Here is a 21381-nt window from a genome sequence, read left to right as displayed (position 1 = left end):
ACACCAGTGATATCGCCGCCCTTCTTCTGAACATCACCGCCTCCAACAGTCAAGACGAGGTACAGCTTCTGGTTCTTGGTGCCGGGGTCGTCTTCGAGCATACCGGCGCCAAAGCCGGCTTTTACGGCGGCTTGGGTGATCATGTGGCGCTGCTCGTCGTTCTTGGGGTAGAATTGGCAGACCGCTCGGCCGCCGCGCTTGAGGGATGCGTAGAGACCGTTGAAGAAGCGGGTTAGGCGGCCGAAGGGTGATGTATCGCTTGTTTCGGCACTGCAGAGCCATTGGATAGCGGAGATGCTGATGGCGGCGTCGAAAGTACCAGCTCGGAAGGGTACGCCTTGGCCAATATCTGCTAGCATGAGATCACCCTCTACATCTCTCTGTAATGCAATGTCCAGCATTGATGGTGAGACGTCCATTCCGATCCATGTGTGAGGGCCACCTTCTTCGGGTTCGATTGAAGACAGGATCTCGCCGGAGAGACCACTGCCACAGCCAACATCGAGAATGAGGGATGGTGACTTGAGATCGAGGAGTTCGAGGGCTCTTCGTGTCATAGAGGCCTGAATGTTTTGGATTCGAGAGCTTGTTGTGTACTTGCGCGCTTCGGTATCGTCATAGTGGACGTCGGCGGCACTGTTTCTGTGAGCTTGAGGGGCATGATGGCGGGGTTGTGGTGACATACAGGGTATCCTCAGGACGAGACATGGTGAAGACTGTAAGTCAAATGACTTTTGAGGATATTTCAGATCTCCAGCTTCGGAAAAGGAATTGCAATAAAATGAATGGCTCGCGAAGCCGCCTGGAGCTGCACCTTATCGCCGATTTCTTGGTGTTGAGCAAAACCAACTTTTTCGTGGCTATCGATAAGCTCTCAACTTCTTAGCGGGGACCCCACCACCGGCTCGGAATTTCACCTCTCCGAAGAATGGTGAAACTGATTGGTAGTTAAAACCGTGTCCCGATCTCTCCTTTTTCAACCTGCAGATAATACCATCTCCCCTCCCTTCCAACATGTGAGCTCCAACTCAAATCATTGCTTGCGCCCAAACACAACGCAACGCAAAATGTGGATTCTACCTCTTGTCGGCTACATAGGAACCCTCCTGGGTTTCTGCTTCTTGACCCTTGCTATCGCCTCGGGTCTATACTACCTGTCCGAGCTCGTCGAGGAGCACAGCGTTATCGCGAAGCGGTTCTTGACGCGTCTTATCTACAGCGTTATTGGCATTCAGACGGTTCTATGGCTGGTTGATGGTCTGCCCTTCTGGGCTACTGTCTTGACGATCGTGTCGCATGTTGTGTACCTGGGGAATATGAGACGCTTTCCTTTTGTGAAGCTGTCTGATCCGTTGTTCCTGGCCTCGTGTGGTATGTTGCCTTGGCGGGTAGGCAAACTGGGTTTTTGCTAACGAGATGTAGTTCTCGTTTTGGTCAATCATTACGTTTGGTTCCGTCATTTCTCCGATTCGCAGTCGCGCGCGTACCAGCGTACCTCGTACTACGACAAGGCCGATGTTCCTAGCTTCGCGCAAATCGCGTCGTACTTCGGTCTTTGTGTTTGGCTCGTGCCATTCGCGTTGTTTGTTAGTCTTTCTGCTGGCGACAATGTTCTCCCCACAATGGGTACTGAGCCTGTCCACGGGCTTGATGGAAGAGGCAAGCCTCAGGGCATGATAAAGGCTCTTGTTGACCAGATTCGCGGGACGATCGGTCAGATCTTTGGGACAAATTCTTCACCTGGACTTGCCCGGCCGTAAAGGTCGTGTAGGCTGGCTCGATATGATCACTACGTGCGGATGTTGCAGGATGGACGAACCGAAATGTTTGTTTCATTCATATGCGTACGCCGATACTGAGTAAGTCACTATTTTTTGTTTTTACTCACAACATCATTCCCTCCCAAATGATGACCTACAAACTTCACGCTAGATTGTATTTGACAAGAATTCTTGTATGATTCCATTTTAAGTTTCCTGATACCCACCGACACATCTTGTTCTGTCTACATGTTCCTGTTTTGTCAGAGCACTGACCAAACTATACAGGGCTATTATCATCCCTCCCCACTGAGAGGTTGATGTACATATATATCCCGAGCTTCACTAGTTTGAACTAGCAAAGTCTCCATTGAGCACGCCAATACGGAGACCTTGACTTCTACTGTATATAACCGTGCATCTCGTGTGTCTCTTGTGCTGTCGTTCGAGTTCTGGGGACTGAGTGACCACCATGTCGACTACTGTGCGTTGAGGGCTTCGAGTGGGACGATGATGGGCGAAGTAATGTGGCATATGAGATCGACTCGACGCTTGGCTATGAACATGTATCATGTCAGTTATGTCTATGCTCGGACAAAGAGGGAGACATCAACGATACAGTACCAGAACATATTTTCAAGATAGGAGCCTAGTTGGCGCTGCCCTGTGTGGCAGGGTTGTGTGAAGCGCTGGTGTTTGGGCTGGGCTCAGATGTGTTAGTGCTAGACGGTACAATCGAATCAAGGATATGCCACGGCATATCTTTATGATCCTCTCGCAGCCAAGCGTTCAGTTGTTCTGAGTATTCGGTGCTCTGATATACAATGTTGGGTGAAGGTTTCCCTTCACGAGCGACTTGAACATAGTGAGGGCTTGACATAACGAAGAAAGGGCTGATGATATGTAGTAGGATGTGCTTGGTGATAGTCGTTGAAGAAGAACATGATAGCTCGGGGCTTGTAATCATTTATAGCAGGATACCTCAAGACAACTGGTCTCGGGTGAAAAAGGCTGACTTCAACAAGACTACGGACTATACTGAACCTATGTATACAATCCCAATTTCCGCTAGATCGTCTTGAAGAGGATGTCCCCAAGAAAGAAGGGCGTTTTGCATCTTGAACAGGGGTGGCACGCAGACCTCCCTGTTTGATTGCTCAGTTGGACTGCGCTAAGCTAAAAGGACGTAAGGCAATAACGGCTTCTTACCACAAATCTTCCGCGCTAAACTGAAAGACGTTAAAGCAAGCACATTCCGTGCCATGCCAGGACTCGAAAGTGCACGAGGTGCCGCACCGATGACTGATGAGACCGTACCAGCTCACAGGTACCTCATGTCCGGAATAGATTGTCATTGTGGAGTTGTTGTCGACCGCCCAAGCGGTGACCTTCTTTTCTTACACCTCCAGTCAAAGTCAAAAGGGCGTAACAAAAGAGTTTGATAACCGGTTATTGTACCTAGGGGCTGGCTTGATCCATTCACAACGACCACGCTGGAGCGTTGCTGACCTAGAAACATCCCTGTCAAGAGTACCTTATTCGCATTTGATGTTGCTTTTGCTTCTACTGCATACCCGATTGAGGCTTCTTGTGAGGGTGACGGATGTTATCTGCTATTGCTTCAAACCCGCGAACACAGCCGAGCAGCTTATATTATGTATGTTCCTAAAGATTATGGCCCAGCTTCATATCAAAGATACTGCTTCGCCTCTTATTGTCCTTGATACAAAAATACATAGGAATGACCGCTAGGAGTCTTGGAAGTGCTTCATTGAGAGCCTCTCTATTTCTATCTAATCGGTGTGCCACACACCAGTCATTTGCATTTGGAAGGACGGGCAACAAACACCCTGGCTCACTTGGGAGAGGCGACCGCATTATGCTTTGGTGCTCGACAGCAGTTTGACACCGCTAGTAGAATCTTAGTCACCATTGCCTGCTTGGCTTGGAACCCGCGTAAGGGGGCCCGGCAGCCCCCACTGGACGCCTCGGGTAGGGCCGCCACACGAGCACCTAAATCCTTCCCATGCGCCTATACCCATTTCCATGGTTCCATTAGGTTACGCAACTCGAACATTGGCTTTGTGGCAGATCGGCGAATTTGTGTATGTAAGCAATCCTCACATTTGAAACTGTGTCGTCTTATCGAGTCCTCAGCTTTCTAGGTGTGCATTCCGAAATGGCATTGACGTAACGTCTACAACCGGCCTCCCCCACGGGAAGGTTCTTGTACTATGAAGGTCTTTCTTGGTCTTAAGAGCCTCTAAATAGTCAGCTTGGATGGGCCTGTCCAAATCGACAGAGAACGAGGTCTTGGTGTTTTAACTCCCTCCTCGAAGCTTTTCTCTCCAGGCACCCCCATCGCATCTCGCTGCACCACCCTTAGCTCGACCACTCTCGAGATATAGATGTTTCCTTTCTGTAGATGAGCGAATCCCGTGAGATAGATGAGCTCCCACATGTGGGAGCAAACTCACGAGTCGTAAAGATGTCCAGGGGATCGGCATGTTTGGCCATGCATGCTGATTGGGCGCTCCAAAGATACCTGTTCTACAGAGTAGGAGGAAATAAAAATTCGCCTAGGTCGGTCTCTTGTTGTATCAGTCGTGTGGCTTGCGCCCGACCGAATTTCTGCACTTTGACATTTGATATCAACCCTGTCGTGCGCTTAAGCTATATTCATGCTCTCAGTTTGTATAACAGTATGTCTTATTACAACAAGGCACATCGTGCCCACTATGCGCACCGCAGATACGGCTCGGATAGCTCTGACTGTCTGCAGCCAGATTAAGTATCTTACTTCACAATGTCTATAAAATACCTTATAATTGCTGGCGTTTAGGTACTTCCGTGCTCGATTGATTGAGAAGAAATGATGTTCTTGAGATACTACTAAGTACCTAGTACATAGCTCAAAGATATGCACGGCACGGTACCTTAGTACTATATAGTACACATGGACAAGAGACAACGGCCACATTTGTGAGATTTTGAGATGCGGCCAGGGGCTGCGCTTTTGCACCAAACTTTGCTTTATTAGGTACTGAAAGCAATTAGATGCCTGTTAGGTAGAGGGTGATAAAGCCAGAGCGTGGTTAGGGGGTGTATGGAGCATCATAGCATGCCCAATGATTCACCCCTCAGCTGTGAAGAGGGGACCAGGATAAACAATGATGACAGTTGGGGATGTTGGTGATGGAATGTCGGAAACTGAGACAAGAATCATTGCGCAACCGGTTCCACTTCCTGAACTTGGCTTGCCAAGACTTGCATCTCTTCCGTCTTTGCGGAGAGATGGGTGGGGCTCTCTGATATCGTACTCGGTAGAACTGCCATCCAGTCGTTCAAAGATCAAGTTAGATGTCGGAACTGTAAATAGGACTTAGTCAGCGGTCGCTTCAATTGAAAGTACGTACTGGATCCGATTGCGAACCACCTTGGCGGCCATTGAACAAATCTTCAGAGAGGTGGCTGGACAGACTTGGAGACGCCGAGCAAGAAGGGTGCATCCCTGGAATATTTTACATGCGAGCAGTGAGATTGAGCCTTGCTTAAGCCTCAATTCTCAACGAAACCATATGGAGATGAACCCGCAGTAGTATAATGTATTCCGTGACGGTCGTGCGCCTCCATTATCAGTGTGGATCAATCACGCCTCTCCCGCCGCCCTACCTGAACTGTTCCTCTTCAGAGCAAAGATCTCGATCTGTACTGCTCAACCTCTCTCGATCCTTGTTTGCATTCTTGTCCTGGGGGTATTAGATTATAGCTGTATCTTGCAGGTTCCCTCCTAGCTGCACCGGCTATATTCAAGGATCTACAGGTAGTTAAGTTAATAGCTTAACTATCTTAAGACCTGCAGCTTAATACTGCAGATCTTATTCTACCTTATCTCTATATCTTTAAGGGCATCTGTCCTCAAAAGATAAAAAAATATTCCCGATTAGACTTACTCACTAGACAACTGAATAACTTCACTCAACTTTTGATTATTCTTCACAGCCTTTTGAGACTAACCTTGAACACTTTCACCCTTTGCGTTGCTACCGGTCCAGACTCGATTCCCCAGATACGCAAAAAAATCCCGCATTTTCTGCCATTCTTCGTAGAAGAGGGCTCTGTTTTGTCGCAGGATGAGCCGTGCAAATGGGTAATCTTTCGACGCAGTACAGTCCACAGCTGAATTATACTCCACCTCTCTGTGAGCTCTACATCTCAGGATAGCTAGCGCAGGCCGTTCTCACATGCCGTTGCGGCTGAGCTAGAAATGAACCAGAAGCATCGGCCAACTCCTGAGCGACGGCAACAGCACCTGTCAGCCACAAATTTGGTGGTCAGACAAATACTGTGAGAGGCCTTTAAATGGCCAAGTGAAGCCTGCATCAACATATTTATCTTATATATATCTCATTTGTCTATGGATTGCTTCGCCTCTGATAGTAGAGTATCTTGAAGCTGTTTGACTGTTGAGCTCAGAAACCAGGGCAGGTTGCTGTCGCCTATCAAGACACTGGACCATTGTTCCTTATTACAACTAGGGCTAAAGCTCCTTACCAATATCGCGGGTGACACTCAATTATATCAAAGAGATAAAATGCCGTATTCTGTTCTTCCAAGCCCTGAGGGCAGTACAAAGGTACTTCAAAAGCTCGCCGCGGCGACCCGATCTTCTATGATCTGCTGAACGAGTTATGCGTGCGCGCAACTAGATACTAACCGGGAAATTTGAGATCGCGACCACCGAAATATTGATAAAGCACAAGCCGGAGACTCCCATGAACCTCTAGTCCCAAAAGACCAGGCCTAGATATGACTTTACTATATACACAGAACGCTTACTCCACCTGCTCTGCCAGGCGTTAACGGGGGGGCATGGAAAAACAGGGCCTCCGATCGACACGGAACTTGTAGTGACATTATCTGACAGATCATTTTAGAACTTAAGGATGAGCAGGAGCTGGGCACGGATAAGGAGATAGAGCATACCTATTCACGACGTTCGGATACACCTACACCCACAGCTGCGGTATGGCATCGCGCATTAGCTCTCACGATAGAGCTTGGGAACCTATGTCTCATATTAAAGTTCTTCAAGCTTAATAAAGACTTGGGCCGAAATGCTAATTGTTGAGATTCATCATCAAGGCGTGCAAATCTTGCCCTGGCTCATTTCAGGGTCCAGCGCACATCACTAAATTCTAATTGTACAGAATTACGGTGCATACTGCTCAACACTACTATGGGTATACCTGAAGGTTTCTGATATCCTTTTACTATCCTAGGCGTGTAACCTTCACTGCCTACCAACACTTACTAGTAGACAAGGTAATCTGTGGGAGCATCACCAGAATACTAGTGTACCAACCTCACCCACGGGTCCCACAATGGAAGTGATTTAAGATAGAAGATTACCTACGTAATACTTGTGTAGGGCGACAGATCTATGGGCTTAGGCTTGAGGTCTAATAACTTTTCGGATGATCCGACAGATGGCTCAGCCACAGCGGCAATTCTGCTATGCAATATCATAGCTTCGGGAACACAACGTGTGTACAGACAACTCCAATGATCACTTGGCGATATTGGTTCACTTTTCCATGGTTGGCATTATGCTGTGGTAATTAAAGACTTTCCGCTTTGAAAGGTTCCTAACAGAAAGGGCACAGAAACACGGGAATCTAGAGTTGTAGGCTTCGGAGCATGTACCCTTCTACCAGGTCCATCTTGGATGTCACCCTGTTTGGTCTCTCTTAGCGACTCATGCACAATTGGCACAGGAAACTTCTGGCGGCTGGGCTCAGTGTCTTAAGGATACCTTAAATCACTCAACTATCGCATTGCAAGTATGAACTTCAAGTTTTGGACGTATCAAGTAGGGCCCTCTCAAGGCATCGATGCGCTTTAATGGCAAGGGCCATTAAGATCTACAGTTTATATGAGCAAGGATACAATTACCCATTAAAGACCTCCGATGGTAACTGTCACAACTCTAGATCTGCGAATCTATTCTCTACATCAAACTGGCATGGCATGGTTAGGTGGAGTTGGGCGAGATCTGGAGGGCTAGTTGCCGCGAACGAGAAACCGAAAGAGAAAAGACGGGAAAAGGCAAAACATTAAGAGCCGTCACCGATATGCGCGGAGACGGAGACGAACATCCAACGGGTGCGATTTCAGAATAACAGCTTCCTGCTAGCCTCATCTACAGATATCTCACGTTGAAAATTTAGGGAAAGGTTCGAAAGTACTTCTAAAATAATTCCAGAAAGGGTCCAGAACTCCGCCTACCTTACTTCGAGCCATTCTGCTTATATATACTACAATGCCATTGAGTTCTGTTGTAACTCTTTTTGGCGATATCCCGCCTTCCCACGTATTCCACATTCGTGGTACAGTCTAGCCTCCGGTCCCCAGGACATGTTGGTTTGTCATTGGTGTACCTGGGGACAGTCCTATTAATAACATGCACGAAGATGAAAGGAATTATGCAATTGGTTTCACAGGGAGCTAATGGGGTACTCATGAACGAAGTTTATAATCTGGTCTTGCCACTGGCCCCAGCTTCTGTCGAAACATATAGCGTTCTGCACTCGTTGCTATTGTTTGCCCCGATTGAACTTCTTCTTTCCTGGGAATCATAGAAAGGCTAAAACTTCGACGCGATCCTGTCTTATTTGATGTTATTCTTCCTGGAATTGAGTCCAGGCTTGATCCCGTGTCGACTGCTGTAGACTAGTTGGGTATACAGTCGATGAGAATGACATGATCTGAACACAGAGACATGATATTAGCTTATGCAATTCTCAGCCATAAGAAGTCCAACAATACCTTTACCAGGACTTGATCCTAGCATAGGACTACTTATCACTGCCCTGTGTGGCAGCGGTATCAGACGGCGCGCCGTTGATGTCGGAGTTGTCTTGCATGTTAGACACAGCAACTGAATCAATGTTATGCCACGGCATATCTTTGTGGCCCTCTCGTAGCCAGTTCTTCGTCTGCTCTGAGAAGGAAGCAGGTTGCTGCTTAGTGTCAGGCGAGGGATCTTCTCCACGGTGAACTTTGATGTAGTGAGGGTTTGACATGATGAAGGGATAATTTGCAGTAATGTACTTGTGATGGTGTGTTTCGATTTGTCTATGCACTATACACCTGAAAAAAAATGAGGGAAAGTTAATTCTTATATATACTTACCTTGTCTTGAGACTGCTGATGACGAAAGCCGCTGTATTGTTCGCTGATTCTACCTACGTTTTGATGAAGAGTTGAGAATCGCAAGCCGTTCCTACATTTTGGGGGGGCAGGTTGGTTCTGGGCGAACCACCTTGAGAACAAGCTGAGGATGCCGGCGTCAGCTTTGGCTCGTTTATGCCAGGGCTGTGTGCGAACCACATGGTTTCAGCCCACACCTAGGCCAGGGCGAACCATTTGCGAACCATTTGCGAACCATGGCGAACCAGCCGTCCCAGAACAAGGCAGTTGTATATAAATAGGGTGCCTCTCACCTCTTCCTCTCATTCTGTAAAACCCCGCGCCTTTTCACAAATCGTCTTGTACATGTGAGCTTTCTGACCAAGTCTCAACTACAATTATTTACAAGTTTGGGATAACTAACAGTCTTTAGAGCATCGTTGCGCCTCTATTTATTGTGTTTTATTGCATTTTTCGAGAGCGACAATCTTTCACGAAAGGATGAGCTTTAAGATCAAGGTATCTTAAAGTTTGCATTTAGGCAGTTTTACAGGCCAGTGCCATGTTGTTGAGCGGTGTGGTAAAGGACCTTTCGAGCCATCGAATTTAAACACCAAGATTCTCATCCGGGCTTATGCCATCCCCACGAGCAGGTCTCATTAATTGCATCCTTCCAACCACGTTGCGCCTCCTTCATTTTGGACTCAGTTTCCGTCCCTCGCTCGGTCTGGGTTCCAAGGGTTATGGAAAGTCGCAAGAATGCCCTTCTAATTACCTTGGTTTACGAGAAGTACTTCGCCTCCTGGGGACCATGAACAGTCCTTTGCCTTCCTGGAATGAAAAATACCTTGGTTTGACGAGAAATACTTTGCCTCCTGGGGATCATGAAAAGTCGTTCGCCTTCCTGGAATTACGGGAAATGGTCTACCTTATGGAAATTATGAAAAGTCATTTGCCTTTCCTGGAGTTATGGAAAACAGTCTGCCTCGCTGGCAGTATGGGGAATAATTTGCTTTTCAGGAACAGTTTTCTGCCTTATTCGCATCTATGAGACCGCGCTTAATATGCGGGGTTGATCCAGTGACTATTTCCTCAATTGGGCTAGAGGGATAGCTTCAATACAGGCAACCTCTCATATTATGAGGCTCCCAGCACAAGGCAACTTTAACTTATGAAATGATAAAGGCAGACTCCTTGATTTATGTATCATACGGCCGCCTTGCACCCAAAACGGACGGCCTCTACGTGTGTCACGCACTCTTATCCCATCCTCCCCATGGCACAAAGCCTCAATTTAGCTCCCGAAGCCTGAAATCGATTCTGACTGGGATATACGCCCCGAGGAACGGGTGAATGACCCTTCTCCCGTATCACCTGGCGCAATATCACACATTGCCGACACTTCAGTCTCTTTTTCTCCATACGAGGATAATGCTGGAGGACCCGACCTTCCCGACGTTCGGGGATCCCTGGGCCCATTTTAAAATAAGCCAACAATCACACTCGTCTTCCTTCTTCCTTATCCCTCACGAGTTCCTCGTCTCCCTATAGCATGACCTAATCCGCTGCTGATCTTGACGCATATCCTATCTGGGTATATGGTCCTGAGTATCAACTGGCACGCTTCTCAGAAGATCCCCAATGCCACCGCAACGTCGTCCACAACTTGGAGCACCTCAAATGGTGCATACAGACCTGGACAATGGGGGTTCGCTATCGCAGATACCGCTTACAGTGCCGGGTCAGAAGAACAGTTTCAACATACACTTCATCTTATTGGTTATATAACCTAAGGGTAGGCCGATGAAGAGATCGTCAATGTCAAGAGACAGCTTGCGACAGACAGGGTGAAGAATCTCGGGCTCGACCATATCCCTATAGAGGCTAATTCACGACAAAATCTCGACTTTATTCGCCGCTACCTGAATAATATCTTGGAAGATAAGTACCTCGACGGTGCCTGGCTAGAAACAGTGCGAAGCTATTATGATAGCTAGATTGTCTCTAAGGAGGGCTCTTCAAACGCTGGCGATATGCGATATGCAGCATGCATCATGCTATATACCGAGATATTAGCTCAACTTATGCCCGTGCCCAAAGACCTCTCCTGCAACACAACCGAGCACTTCAGATCACCATATTGGGTTAATATGGTGGAAGCGAAGCCCAACACCAACGCCAACACCAACGCCAACACCAACACCAAAGAAGTGTTCCGCGTTGCGTTCTTTGGTGAATTTGATCTGCTGCACTATTGGTTTGACTGAAACATTACAAGATTTTTGGTAATACGCCGAAAGAAAGGTGCTGATGCTGGGGTCCGTTGTTATGGCCCTACGCCGTTCGAATGCCCGCCCGAGATGGAGAAGTACGATGAGGCCTTTCGTAAATATATGCATGGGGAATGGGATGCGATCCTACCTGTAGGTACTGAATGACAATACGCCGTGTTATGCGATTGGCTGAAATTGTAAGTTGCCGACCATGAATGGCTAGTGGGAGACGGTCCAGACTTAGATCCACTTCCTAACACTGACAGCGTCGAAGACACTGCCTTGCCCATGAGAAAGATGGCCCCTTGGGCAGGATCCCAGTTCTTGAGTGAGTATCAAGCAGGAATGCTGTGATTTGGAGCATCAGGATCGGTAGGTAGCCTTGGGTAGAGGAAGTCAACATTCTACCTCCATACTAGAGGTAGTACCTATGATCCACAAGCCGACCTGAGAACCTTCTATGTGGTCACAAACGATGGACGGGCACACTGCTTCTAGTGATAGAATCAAGCAGAGAGCATGCCTAGAATCTATCATGGTGGCCCCAAGAATACTGCAAAAGGAATAATTCACCCGGGGCTTCTCACACACAATGGACAAACACAACGCCGTCAAAACATTCAGACGCATAAAACTGGTTCAATTGACCCCATTCATATCGTGTATCTATTTTCCACGGGCCTTCATATTTCTTGCATTCACGGGCATCAAGATCAAACTTCTTATAGAGTATCATCACCCTCATTTCTCCTTCGGCGGCGTCGCATTATCTTCATCCTTCTCGCCATGCCTCCCATCCCCCCAGAACTTCTTATCAACCTTATCCCCCGGCGCAACATTCCCCCGATCATGCTTCTTATCAAAGTCCCTGTTATGCTCCTCAACCTCCTTCTTCTGCTCCTCCGTCAACTCATCAGTCTGATTCCCCGGAATACTCTGGTTCGACACTTTAGGCTGGGGAGGTGCATTCTTAGACGTTGCGTCGAGGGCTTCACCGCCGCCTGTGCGTCCCTTAGCGTCGCTCTCTGCGAGGCCGTCGATGAAACTCCCGTTGCTATCTTTGACTTGGTCTTGATGCAGAATGCGGGCGGCGTGGAAGGGACGCAGGGGGATGCGCGGGGCGAGACGGGCGGTTGGGCGGAGAGTAGTTAGGAAGCGCATTTTGACAATTGATGAATTTGTGATGTTATTGATTGGGGAGTTTGGTTTGGTTGTGCTGATGGTTTGTTTATTATAAGTTGAGCTTGGGAGCTTGAGGTGAGCTTAAGTCAAGCTCCTCTACGATATGGTGACGTCAAGAGGAATGACATCACAACGCATGCCTTGAGAAACGAAAGTCACAAGCCGCCTTGAGCCGAGGACAAAGAATGGCGACATATCGATTGTGACACAGGATGAATTGGTGGCGTATCATCCGAAGAGGTGCAAGTACATTATTTGACGTTGCATTCAACGCTGTGGTTCATAGAAGCTCCACAAGCCCGCATTCCCGGATTTTGGTATCGCTCCCTTGGGGCTGGAAACTAGATGCTGCGTCAATCTGTTGTACAACACTATGCGATGCCTAACTTTAAATAATTGAGCGACAGTGTCGTGAGATCACAATGGCAGCTATGAAATAATGTAGGAATTGAAGTCGTGGCCCTGAAATGAAGAGGCTCGTGAAGGCGATCGAACTTGAGGCTAAGTTGGTGTTATGAGTATTACCCTGAAGCTGTCCCAATACTCAAGCTTTTTTTTAAATCTACTACGTCAACCACATTTGTACATAATCATGGCAAACTATTTATTCGCATTTCGTGACAAGGCTGTTGGGAGGTTTTATTATAAAAAAAAAGCAATGGAATAAGGTATCTCTAGGCTCTATACTACGCAAAGGACTAACACTGGACCAAAATTTTACATATCATCCCAAACTCCCAGGCCACCGCAACTTTCCCAAACAAATTACTCCGATCCAGATACTTGCAAAAGTTCCTCCTATCTTACAACCGATCCAAAGTCACCTATCCATAACGCGGGGGCTCAGTATCATAGTGCCCAACCTCTCTAGTCGGTTCATACCGGGTATTCAACTCAACATCACTGTCGCTGCGATCGTCCAACAACTGCTTTCCCTTTCGTCCATTAATCTTGTTCTTGATAAATGAGAACAACCCAGGCATATCGGAGTTGGGACCTGTCATGATCCTTCCCGGATGAACAGCATTAAACGCCAACAGCGCCAAAAACATAGGTGCTGCTTCAAGAATGTAAAAGTACACCTCATGTGAGACTAGAGCATTGTCTTGACCCATTCCGCCAGAGAACTCAATGAGTCGGTAGATAATGCGCACAGAGATCATGGCTAGTGAGAAGTATAGCGTGCAGAGAAGCATGCCCCAGTCCGAGGTAACAAAGGCTTTGATGCCTTGGCTTTGGCGCTCAATCGTGTGCATCTTCTTCTGGAAGAGGGAGCAGAGGACGACAAATATAACAATGAAGAATTCTTGGAGACCAATGCCACCCATGTAGATATGTACGGCTTTCATCTGCTCGTCAGGTGGTGACCCAGGTCCAGACATACTTCCGCCGATAAGCTGAACGATAAATGATAGGATGTCGAGACCGACGAAAATGGCAGCTAGAGTAGCAGCCGGCATGCGGAGCAGGGATTGGGAGGGTATGAAGTAGTAGACCATCCGACCAAGAGTCATGTATGCGTACGCATTAACCCCTGCTATTGTTAGTAATGCGATGTCAAGGGAGTAGGTTTGACATACAAATTGGCGCGAGAAGAATAAAAATGTTAAACGTCAAGAGTACACCCGTGCTTTGCTGATGTTTCGTGCTTATCGCTCGGAAGGTGAACGCCATTGTCTCCCAGATCCCCGCCATGATAATAACCCAACACCATGTCTACACCAGTCAGCTTACATCCCAATCTAACACACAACAAAAGTAAAACGTACGGACCTTTTTATACCGAGCGGCTTGCCAAATATGCACGCCTGTAAGGGCTGCAAAGAGTACAGCGAATACCACAGCTGCTGCAAAGCTGGGGTAATAGTTCCAGTGGGCGTTGCATGTTCCAGGGGGAAGATATCCGTTCTCATCGGGTTCGAGAGTTTGGACACATGTTGGGATGACGATTGAGATTGTTTTGGCGGGGATGGTAACGTATTTATCTGTTGTACCGCCAATTGTAGCGATGTTTTTCGTAGTGGTGAACCATCCCTCTGGCGCAGCTGTCTCTGTCGCAGTAGCACGAGCTACAAGGGTAACATCGTGGCTTTGTGTCTGTGCAGGGATTGCTGAAGCCAAAGCAGATCCCGAAAGGAGATAAAGAATAAGAGCTCCAAGATTAGAATGCATATTGGAGGTTTATACTGAGAATGATACAGCTCCATAATGAGATGGGATTTGGGGGCCTTTTAAGTATATTTTCTGTTTCTAAAATTGAGGTTGTTTGCAATGCCTCACTAAGTCCGACATGTTGAAATGCGAGATGGATGACATGCTCGCCAAAGAGTGCGCAGTCAAATGCGAGCTGGCCAATCGCGTAATTTGATCGGAAACGAGGATCCACTGCTCAGCCTTAAGGGAAGGGGTGCTAGACTGGATTTGGCTAGCTCACAGGGGCTGCCTTGCAGAATGGTTTCAGTGGAAGGCTAAACCTAATTCGAGAAATAAGCAAAAGAGCATCTAGATATGAGAATAATACGGCTATCATAAGAAATCCAGCTAAACCAAGGTGACTGGTGCCTGAAAAACTCGCTTAACTTAATGGTATTGAAAGTTCCTTTCTAATGGAAGGCTCGGGAGAAAGAGACCAAGCTTATAAAATCATGCATTCCGAGGGTTCGTGACTTCGGCGTATCTATTATCCGGCGGGGTATGTCATGGTGGGGGGGATTCTTCCTGCATGCCATCTCCGTGTTTTTCTCCAACAGCGATAACAACGCAACCACCAAGAACCGTCGCCCTGATCTTTAACATGGCCATCACGATCATTCTTGGTTCCCAATGGGGTATGTACGCGTTATTCTAGCTTTCCATTGTTATGCGGACTCTGCTAGCTCAAGATTCCGCAGGCAATGGCATTGATGTTCCTTGATGCGCTAATACTTCGTGTTCGACAGGAGATGAGGGCGTACGTTCTTCTTCACAGCTTGAGGCAATTGGGAGACACAATTCTGACATTGTTGATCGTATAGAAGGGAAAGCTGACCGATATCCTTGCCCCGGAGGCTAAACTCTGCGCTCGCGCTGCTGTGAGTCATAGCACAATCGACCGAGGCGAACATTTATTAAACGAAGATTAGGGAGGCCATAACGCAGGGCACTCTATCGTGTGAGTTGGACATGTTTTCCGGCGAAAAGCCGTTTCGTATCAATGGATAATTAACTCCAACAGTGCCAATGGAGTTTCGTACAGGTAACAAAGAGACGCTCGAGCTATGAGTTCTTCGACGACTGATCGACTGCTAGCTTCCACTTGCTTCCTTCCGGACTCATCAACCCGAAATGGTATTATCAACCCATTACCTGAAACGCAGCCAGCGATCGAGTCAATTGACATATAACAGCATGAACTTCATCGGCTCCGGAGTAGTCTTTAACGTGCCGCAATTCTTCAAAGAGCTACAAGATCTATCGGACAAGGGACTAGAGGCAGTCCACGATAGAATTCGTGTGTCTGACCGAGTGCACATCGACCTACAGCTGCATATCGCAGCTGATGGACTAGAGGAACAGGAGCTCGGAGGTTGGTTACGGGTCTTGTGGCACATGCAACGGAACATGGCTAACACTGACTAGAGGGCAAGATTGGAACAACTGGGCGCGGTTTGTTTGGGTACATGTCTAATATCTGACCTCCTATTGACCCCTTGCAGGTATCGGACCCTCTTATAGCTGCAAAGCTGCGGTACGGCGACACCTAAAACTATGTTGTGGAATGCTTGCTAAACCCCGATAGCGAAGTGGCATTAGACTGGCTGATGTTTTCAACCCCAAGCTGTTCGAGCAGAAACTTCGACGTTTGGCCGACGGCTACCGAAAGCGCTACGGAGATCTCTTCAAGTACGACGTCGAAGAGGAGCTTGCCCAATTCGAAGAATACCGACACAAGTTGCGCAAATATTCTGTTGATGGAGTATCCTTTATGAAGTCAGCGCAGAAGAGCAACACTCCCATTCTGATCGAGGGAGCGAATGTAAGAATTTTGGTCTGAGTTTAATGATGCAATACTGACTAGGTGGGGTCGGGCAACCGCGCTGGTGGTCTCATACCCTTTCCTTTGCTTGTGGACAAACCTCGGCGGGTCGAGGTTGTCTCTCGACAAAGGTTCTGAGCTTTTACTGGACTCATTTCGCCAGGTGAAATAGCCAGCACAAGCAAGGCCCTTTGCAAGGGAAGGGTATGAGATCCGAAGCCGGGGGCTCATCCCTGTTTATCCAGGCCCTCATGCTCGATCTTGACTATGGTTCATATCCTGTGAGTTTCCATATCCCAGCTCCTATGCCGGATCACCATAGCTGACGAAGCAGTACGTAACATCGTCCAACACTTCGCTCGCCGGTATTATCGGCGGACTTACCTTGGATCCCACGAAGATCACAGAGATCATCGGAGTCGTCAAGGCTTACACGACAAGAGTGGGCTCGGGAGCTTTCAAGACCGAAGACACGGGAGAGTGAGTTTCCCATTGTTCAGTAATGCGAATATGAGGCTGATTCAATGCAGGGTCGGAACCAAGCTCCAAGAGATTGGAAGAGAATGGGTGAGACACTATTAATACTTTATTGAATCACTTAGTCTAACGTGCCAAGGGAACATCCACTGGTCGCAGACGTCGATGCGGATGGTAAGCAGGGCCACGTTCATTTAGAGACTCGCTAACACTATGCAGGCTCGATTTGGTGGTTCTGAAGTACTCAAATGACATCAATAACTACACCGCTCTGAACCTGACAAAGGCAAGTACTTGCTATTTACCACCTGTTCCGTCATGATACTAACTGACGTCCCTTAGCTCGATGTTCTGGACACCTTTGAGACAATCCGCGTCGCAACAGCCTACAAGATCGATGGCAAGGTAAGCATTCTACGCTTTCCTCCTCATGGTGAGACACTAATGTTATTGCAGGAAATCGATTCATACCCAGCTGATCTGGATATCTTGGATCAATGCGAGGTTGTGTACAAGGATTTCCCGGGATGGCAAACACCTACGACAAATGCGAAGTCCTTCGAGGATCTACCAAAGGAAGCGCGTGCATACGTCGAGGTACAGTCACCACTATTTTAAGAACGACTTGTACTGACGAATTGTATAGTTCATTGAGGAATACGTCGGAGTCAAGGTATGATACCCCGATATCCGTAGAGGTAGTTTACTAACGTCTATCTCCTAGGTCAAGTACATCGGCACCGGCCCTGATCGCGAGGCAATGATCAAGCGCGTTTAGAGATCTATGCGATATGTTAAAATGAACAGGGGCCACTGTTGGTAGCAATGTGCTATTCTATCTAAAACCAGGGATCTCTAATAATAGCCTTACCAACGCAGATTCGCTCACATCCAAAAAGTCTGCCCGCAATCCGAGACCAAGTCCTTGTTCCTAACGTACTCCTTCCTAAACATCACTCCCCCCTCCGGATGCCCCATGAGGAAATACACCGTCTCCGCGTTCTTATCCCATATAATCGACTCTGTCTCCGGCCCTTCTCTAAAATAGAAGCCCCTTACTCTGTTCTCATCGGGCGGTAACCTCTCATCGTAAAGATCATAATCCTCTGAGAGATCAATGTCGTGCTCAACTTCTATGATACGCCGTGACATGTCGTACAGTAGCGTTGCGTTCCATAAAGCTTCTTGTTGACTTGACAACCGCCGCATGAGGGACAATGCTTCCACCCTAAGAGCGAGATATCGACATTTGAAGATCGTGAAATGAAGCATAGGATTAAACCCAGTGTCGAACATGAACTTCCCAGGCGTTGCATGTTGCGCTTCAAGGTTCTCCGCCGCCTTTCGCGCGCAATCCACAATCGTGATAAAATCCTCCTTCATCGCATCATACCCCATCTCTCCTCTTCTAAAACAATTCACAATCCAGATCTTCATAAGTCTATGTCTCGTAATAACGGCCAAAGTCGGTGTATCCTCCCTCTCCGAAAAACCTCGTCTGCTGCGAAATCTCTCAAACGCAAACTCCCACGCTTCGAGATCTTGTTTCGCTTCTGCTTGTTCATCAAACATCCACTCCTGCAGGGGCTCGTCGGTCACTTCCAACCGATATGGATTTCCATCGCGAACGAGCCTTATAACTCTTATACATAAATGTTCCAGAGCGTTCTGTGCCTCGCTTATGGTGTAAAACACGGGATTCTTTAAATCTGCGCCCTCATCGCCTAGAAGAAGCGGAAACTCTACGCCTTCGTCAATAAAGAACAATGGAAAGACACTCATTTGGGCAAAAGTATTCGAGAGGCGCGATTTATGACCTGCAGAGTTAAGAAGCTGTACACCATGGCTCGCATGCGTAATCGCCGCTTCTTGGTTCCCTCGCAGAAACTCAATGCATATAAACAACGTACAAACCAACAAAACCGTATCAATACACGGTTTCGTATCGTGCGTGAGAATACTAATAGCTTTGTTATAATGCATAATCGAAAACTCATCAGCTACACTCTCCTTCGTGGGTTCAAAGCTCTCAAAGAGCGAACTTATCGCCAATACAGCATGACGCGCTGCTGGTTCAGACTGCGCCATCTGAACGACGAAATAAGTCCAGAAGGAACCGTCAAAAGGACCAGAGAGCACGGGAGCGACCACGTGATGGAAGAATGATAAGCTGCGGACTTCTTTTGTGTTGGTTATAGGTAGGGTTTGAGGCTTGGTGCGTAGGAGAGAAGTCCACGAGAATGAGCCGGGTGGCGGAGCGATATAGCCTGCGCATGTGCGACCTGTTGTTAGGCATCGTTTGCAGCGTGGCCACGTCTCATCGCATTTCACTTTGCGGGCCCTGAGATGAGAATTAACTTATAGAACATGTTTGGTGAGACAAGGTATTACGTACTTGCATGTTTTACAGCCCGTTCTGACTTTTTGCATCCCTGTGCGAGCCATTTGTTTTTTGGAGGAGGGAGCGTGAGATGAAGGGGCATGTGATGATAAATATGCAGAGGACAAGTTGAGCGTTGGTGTTGAAGGATTGAGGCGTAGTTCATCACGGTAACTAACGGTGCGGGGATAATGCAGGGGTACTCCTTTCAGCACACTTCAACCAATAACAACTTCAAGAATTGAATCCTACCATGATTTCATCTACTCACAAGCCAAAGAACTATACATATTCCCATGTCCAGATAAATACCCCTTCCTATAATCCTCCCCCTCATCATCCCCAGGCCTCGCAACTCTATCTTCAATAGCCCACGCGATCCTCTCCGCACCGACCTGCGCGCCTCCTAGATTCGGCGCCGCAGGGCCAAGACGCAGTGCAGCGAGTCGTCCCATCATGAACAGCGGAACATCATCGTTCCACATTAAATCGTTATTAATACAGGGAAAAGCCACCGCGTCCTTCGATGGGGTATTTCTCCAGAATTGTTTGTAGGTAGGGAAGTGAGGAGAAGTCTGTTTGGATGCCAGTTGCGAAGTACATGTAGTCCATGGCTGGCATGTCGATGGGTGGATTGGTCTGAACGCTCCATGTACCATTCTCAGCGTCGAATTGCGCATCGACGAGACTGGTCTCAGTGAATAGTTCGAGTTTCTTCGTGAGAAGATGCTTCTTGAGTCGTTTGTGGAAAACAGGCGTGATGCTTCCTCCACCTCTCGCCTCCTTGATCATCTCGATCCTCTCATCGTCTGAATCAGCGTAGTAGAACTGCGCTTGCTTCGCATTCTTAAACTTTCCCATCCACTCAAGTCCAACGTCAAAATGCTTGATGCGTAGCGGTCCACGCATGACATGCCAGACCTTGGTGACGCCCTTTCGAATAGCAAGATCCGTTAATTGCGCAGACGTAAGGCCACCGCCAACGACAAGAATGTTTGTTGTTCTCTTCGCAGCGATTCTAGCTTTGACGATAGGGTCTGGGAACTCAGTGATGTGCATGCTGTGACATGTCTGAGGGAGCTTTCCACCGGGCATAGAAGGAATATGGGGGATTTTGGCAACGTTTGCTGGACCGACTGCCAACACTACTGTGCGAGCATATCGACGGACTTTGTTGGAAGTAACTGTGAAGAGTTTCTCGCCGTCGATGGATATACCCTTTACTTCATCGTATTCTAGATGCTGGAGGGCTTCTTTCCGGATCATGTTTGAGCTGAGATTATACCGCGCTGCGACCTTTTCGCAGTGGTCGCAGAAGAGAGATGTCGAGGGGTTGTAGTAGTCATTACGCTCTCTGACGTTGATGTCCACACGAGCTTCTTGTCTACACCTTGTCAGTTGAATAGCCTTTGGCAAAGGGGTAGTGGAGGTTACCTTCGCCCACAAGCTCGCTGTCCACTCTTCTTCCTCCCATGTTTACTAACCTCCTTGCCCACACAATTCCTAATCTCCACAAGTTCATCCGCTCTATCATTGGCATACGCATGCGCGAGCAGCGCATCCCGATCGAGCGGATCAACATGCCAGAGCATCGGACTTCTCAGATGCGAGATATCGTACATCTTGAACAACCTGTTCCAGCGGCCCATCCAGGTATCGCTATCTGCATCAAGAACCAACATTTTATACTGCGGTTTTGCAGCGTGCTTGGGAGGAGAGATTTTACCGCTGCGAACGTGCTTCAGGGGCATTTTGTTGCCGTACTTGGATATCCAGTGGAAGCGACGGTGTTCTTCGTCGGTGAAGAGCGCGGCGGGGGTGTGTTCGTGGAGACGAGCTGAGATGGCGAGGCCGCAGGGGCCGGCGCCTATGACGAGGACGTCGTATACGTCTTCTTCTACTTGGATTGAAGACATGGTGATGGTGATAGAAGTGTCAGTCAAGTCAGGGGTCTGGGGAAGATGCTGGTTTATATGGTGACGAGTTCAGCCCTCGACCGCGAGCCCTCATGGAGCATCTCATGAGGATTGAGAACCCTTGTGGTCATTCTGAAAGCCATATTGTGTATAGTTTCATTGACTCGTGGTGTTGAGGGCGTACCCT

At 47.9% G+C, this 21381-nt stretch overlaps 10 protein-coding genes across 10 annotated transcripts in view; 3 read left to right on the top strand and 7 right to left on the bottom strand.

The window, feature by feature from the left end:
• Positions 1–838, bottom strand: part of FOXG_08752 (methyltransferase) — a gene marked incomplete at its 3' end in the record, with an annotated part of 1004 nt that extends 166 nt beyond the window's left edge. Inside the window, exons 1-2 of the mRNA XM_018387773.1 lie at positions 686–838; positions 3–636 (exon numbers count right to left, since the gene is read on the bottom strand). Coding sequence (XP_018245690.1) covers positions 3–636; positions 686–708 — 657 coding nt within the window. The 5' untranslated portion in view covers positions 709–838. The remainder of the gene's footprint in view (positions 1–2; positions 637–685) is intronic.
• A 148-nt stretch (positions 839–986) lies between these two features.
• Positions 987–3496, top strand: FOXG_08751 (uncharacterized protein). The gene is made up of 3 exons (XM_018387772.1): positions 987–1371; positions 1423–1859; positions 2049–3496. Exons 1-2 carry the CDS (start codon positions 1068–1070, stop codon positions 1758–1760), a joined length of 642 nt encoding a protein of 213 aa, XP_018245688.1. The 5' UTR covers positions 987–1067; the 3' UTR covers positions 1761–1859; positions 2049–3496.
• Positions 2410–2640, bottom strand: FOXG_19876 (uncharacterized protein; the record flags this gene model as incomplete). The annotated part of the gene is made up of 1 exon (XM_018400158.1): positions 2410–2640. One exon carries the CDS (start codon positions 2638–2640, stop codon positions 2410–2412), a length of 231 nt encoding a protein of 76 aa, XP_018245689.1.
• Positions 3497–8617: 5121 nt separating the features above from the next.
• On the bottom strand, positions 8618–9210 carry FOXG_08750 (uncharacterized protein; the record flags this gene model as incomplete). Its single annotated transcript, XM_018387771.1, has 3 exons — positions 8618–8872; positions 8955–9137; positions 9208–9210. 3 exons carry the CDS (start codon positions 9208–9210, stop codon positions 8618–8620), a joined length of 441 nt encoding a protein of 146 aa, XP_018245687.1.
• Positions 9211–11035: 1825 nt separating this feature from the next.
• Positions 11036–11218, top strand: FOXG_19875 (uncharacterized protein; the record flags this gene model as incomplete). Its single annotated transcript, XM_018400157.1, has 1 exon — positions 11036–11218. The coding sequence occupies one exon, from the start codon at positions 11036–11038 to the stop codon at positions 11216–11218; it is 183 nt and encodes a 60-aa protein (XP_018245686.1).
• A 616-nt stretch (positions 11219–11834) lies between these two features.
• Positions 11835–12507, bottom strand: FOXG_08749 (uncharacterized protein). Its single transcript, XM_018387770.1, has one exon. It carries the CDS (start codon positions 12383–12385, stop codon positions 11966–11968), a length of 420 nt encoding a protein of 139 aa, XP_018245685.1. The 5' UTR covers positions 12386–12507; the 3' UTR covers positions 11835–11965.
• Positions 12508–13230: 723 nt separating this feature from the next.
• Positions 13231–14578, bottom strand: FOXG_08748 (uncharacterized protein; the record flags this gene model as incomplete). The annotated part of the gene is made up of 3 exons (XM_018387769.1): positions 13231–13940; positions 13987–14122; positions 14180–14578. The coding sequence occupies 3 exons, from the start codon at positions 14576–14578 to the stop codon at positions 13231–13233; spliced, it is 1245 nt and encodes a 414-aa protein (XP_018245684.1).
• A 550-nt stretch (positions 14579–15128) lies between these two features.
• FOXG_08747 (adenylosuccinate synthetase) lies at positions 15129–19217 on the top strand (the record flags this gene model as incomplete). Its single annotated transcript, XM_018387768.1, has 19 exons — positions 15129–15234; positions 15346–15356; positions 15421–15477; positions 15529–15557; positions 15621–15641; positions 15695–15733; positions 15793–15971; positions 16025–16051; positions 16102–16133; positions 16185–16421; positions 16667–16702; positions 16756–16901; positions 16952–16988; positions 17038–17072; positions 17118–17184; positions 17241–17303; positions 17355–17495; positions 17545–17571; positions 17623–19217. 19 exons carry the CDS (start codon positions 15129–15131, stop codon positions 17674–17676), a joined length of 1344 nt encoding a protein of 447 aa, XP_018245682.1. The 3' UTR covers positions 17677–19217.
• Positions 17784–18680, bottom strand: FOXG_08746 (uncharacterized protein; the record flags this gene model as incomplete). The annotated part of the gene is made up of 1 exon (XM_018387767.1): positions 17784–18680. The coding sequence occupies one exon, from the start codon at positions 18678–18680 to the stop codon at positions 17784–17786; it is 897 nt and encodes a 298-aa protein (XP_018245683.1).
• A 556-nt stretch (positions 19218–19773) lies between the features above and the next one.
• On the bottom strand, positions 19774–21194 carry FOXG_19874 (uncharacterized protein; the record flags this gene model as incomplete). The annotated part of the gene is made up of 2 exons (XM_018400156.1): positions 19774–20662; positions 20713–21194. The coding sequence occupies 2 exons, from the start codon at positions 21192–21194 to the stop codon at positions 19774–19776; spliced, it is 1371 nt and encodes a 456-aa protein (XP_018245681.1).
• Positions 21195–21381: the final 187 nt, after the last annotated feature.

Source organism: Fusarium oxysporum, chromosome 2 (genome assembly GCF_000149955.1).
Source record: "Fusarium oxysporum f. sp. lycopersici 4287 chromosome 2, whole genome shotgun sequence".
In the NCBI taxonomy this organism is placed as follows: Eukaryota; Fungi; Ascomycota; class Sordariomycetes; order Hypocreales; family Nectriaceae; genus Fusarium; species Fusarium oxysporum.
Note: the sequence above shows the minus strand (reverse complement) of the source record. Positions and strands in the feature narration are given on the sequence as shown.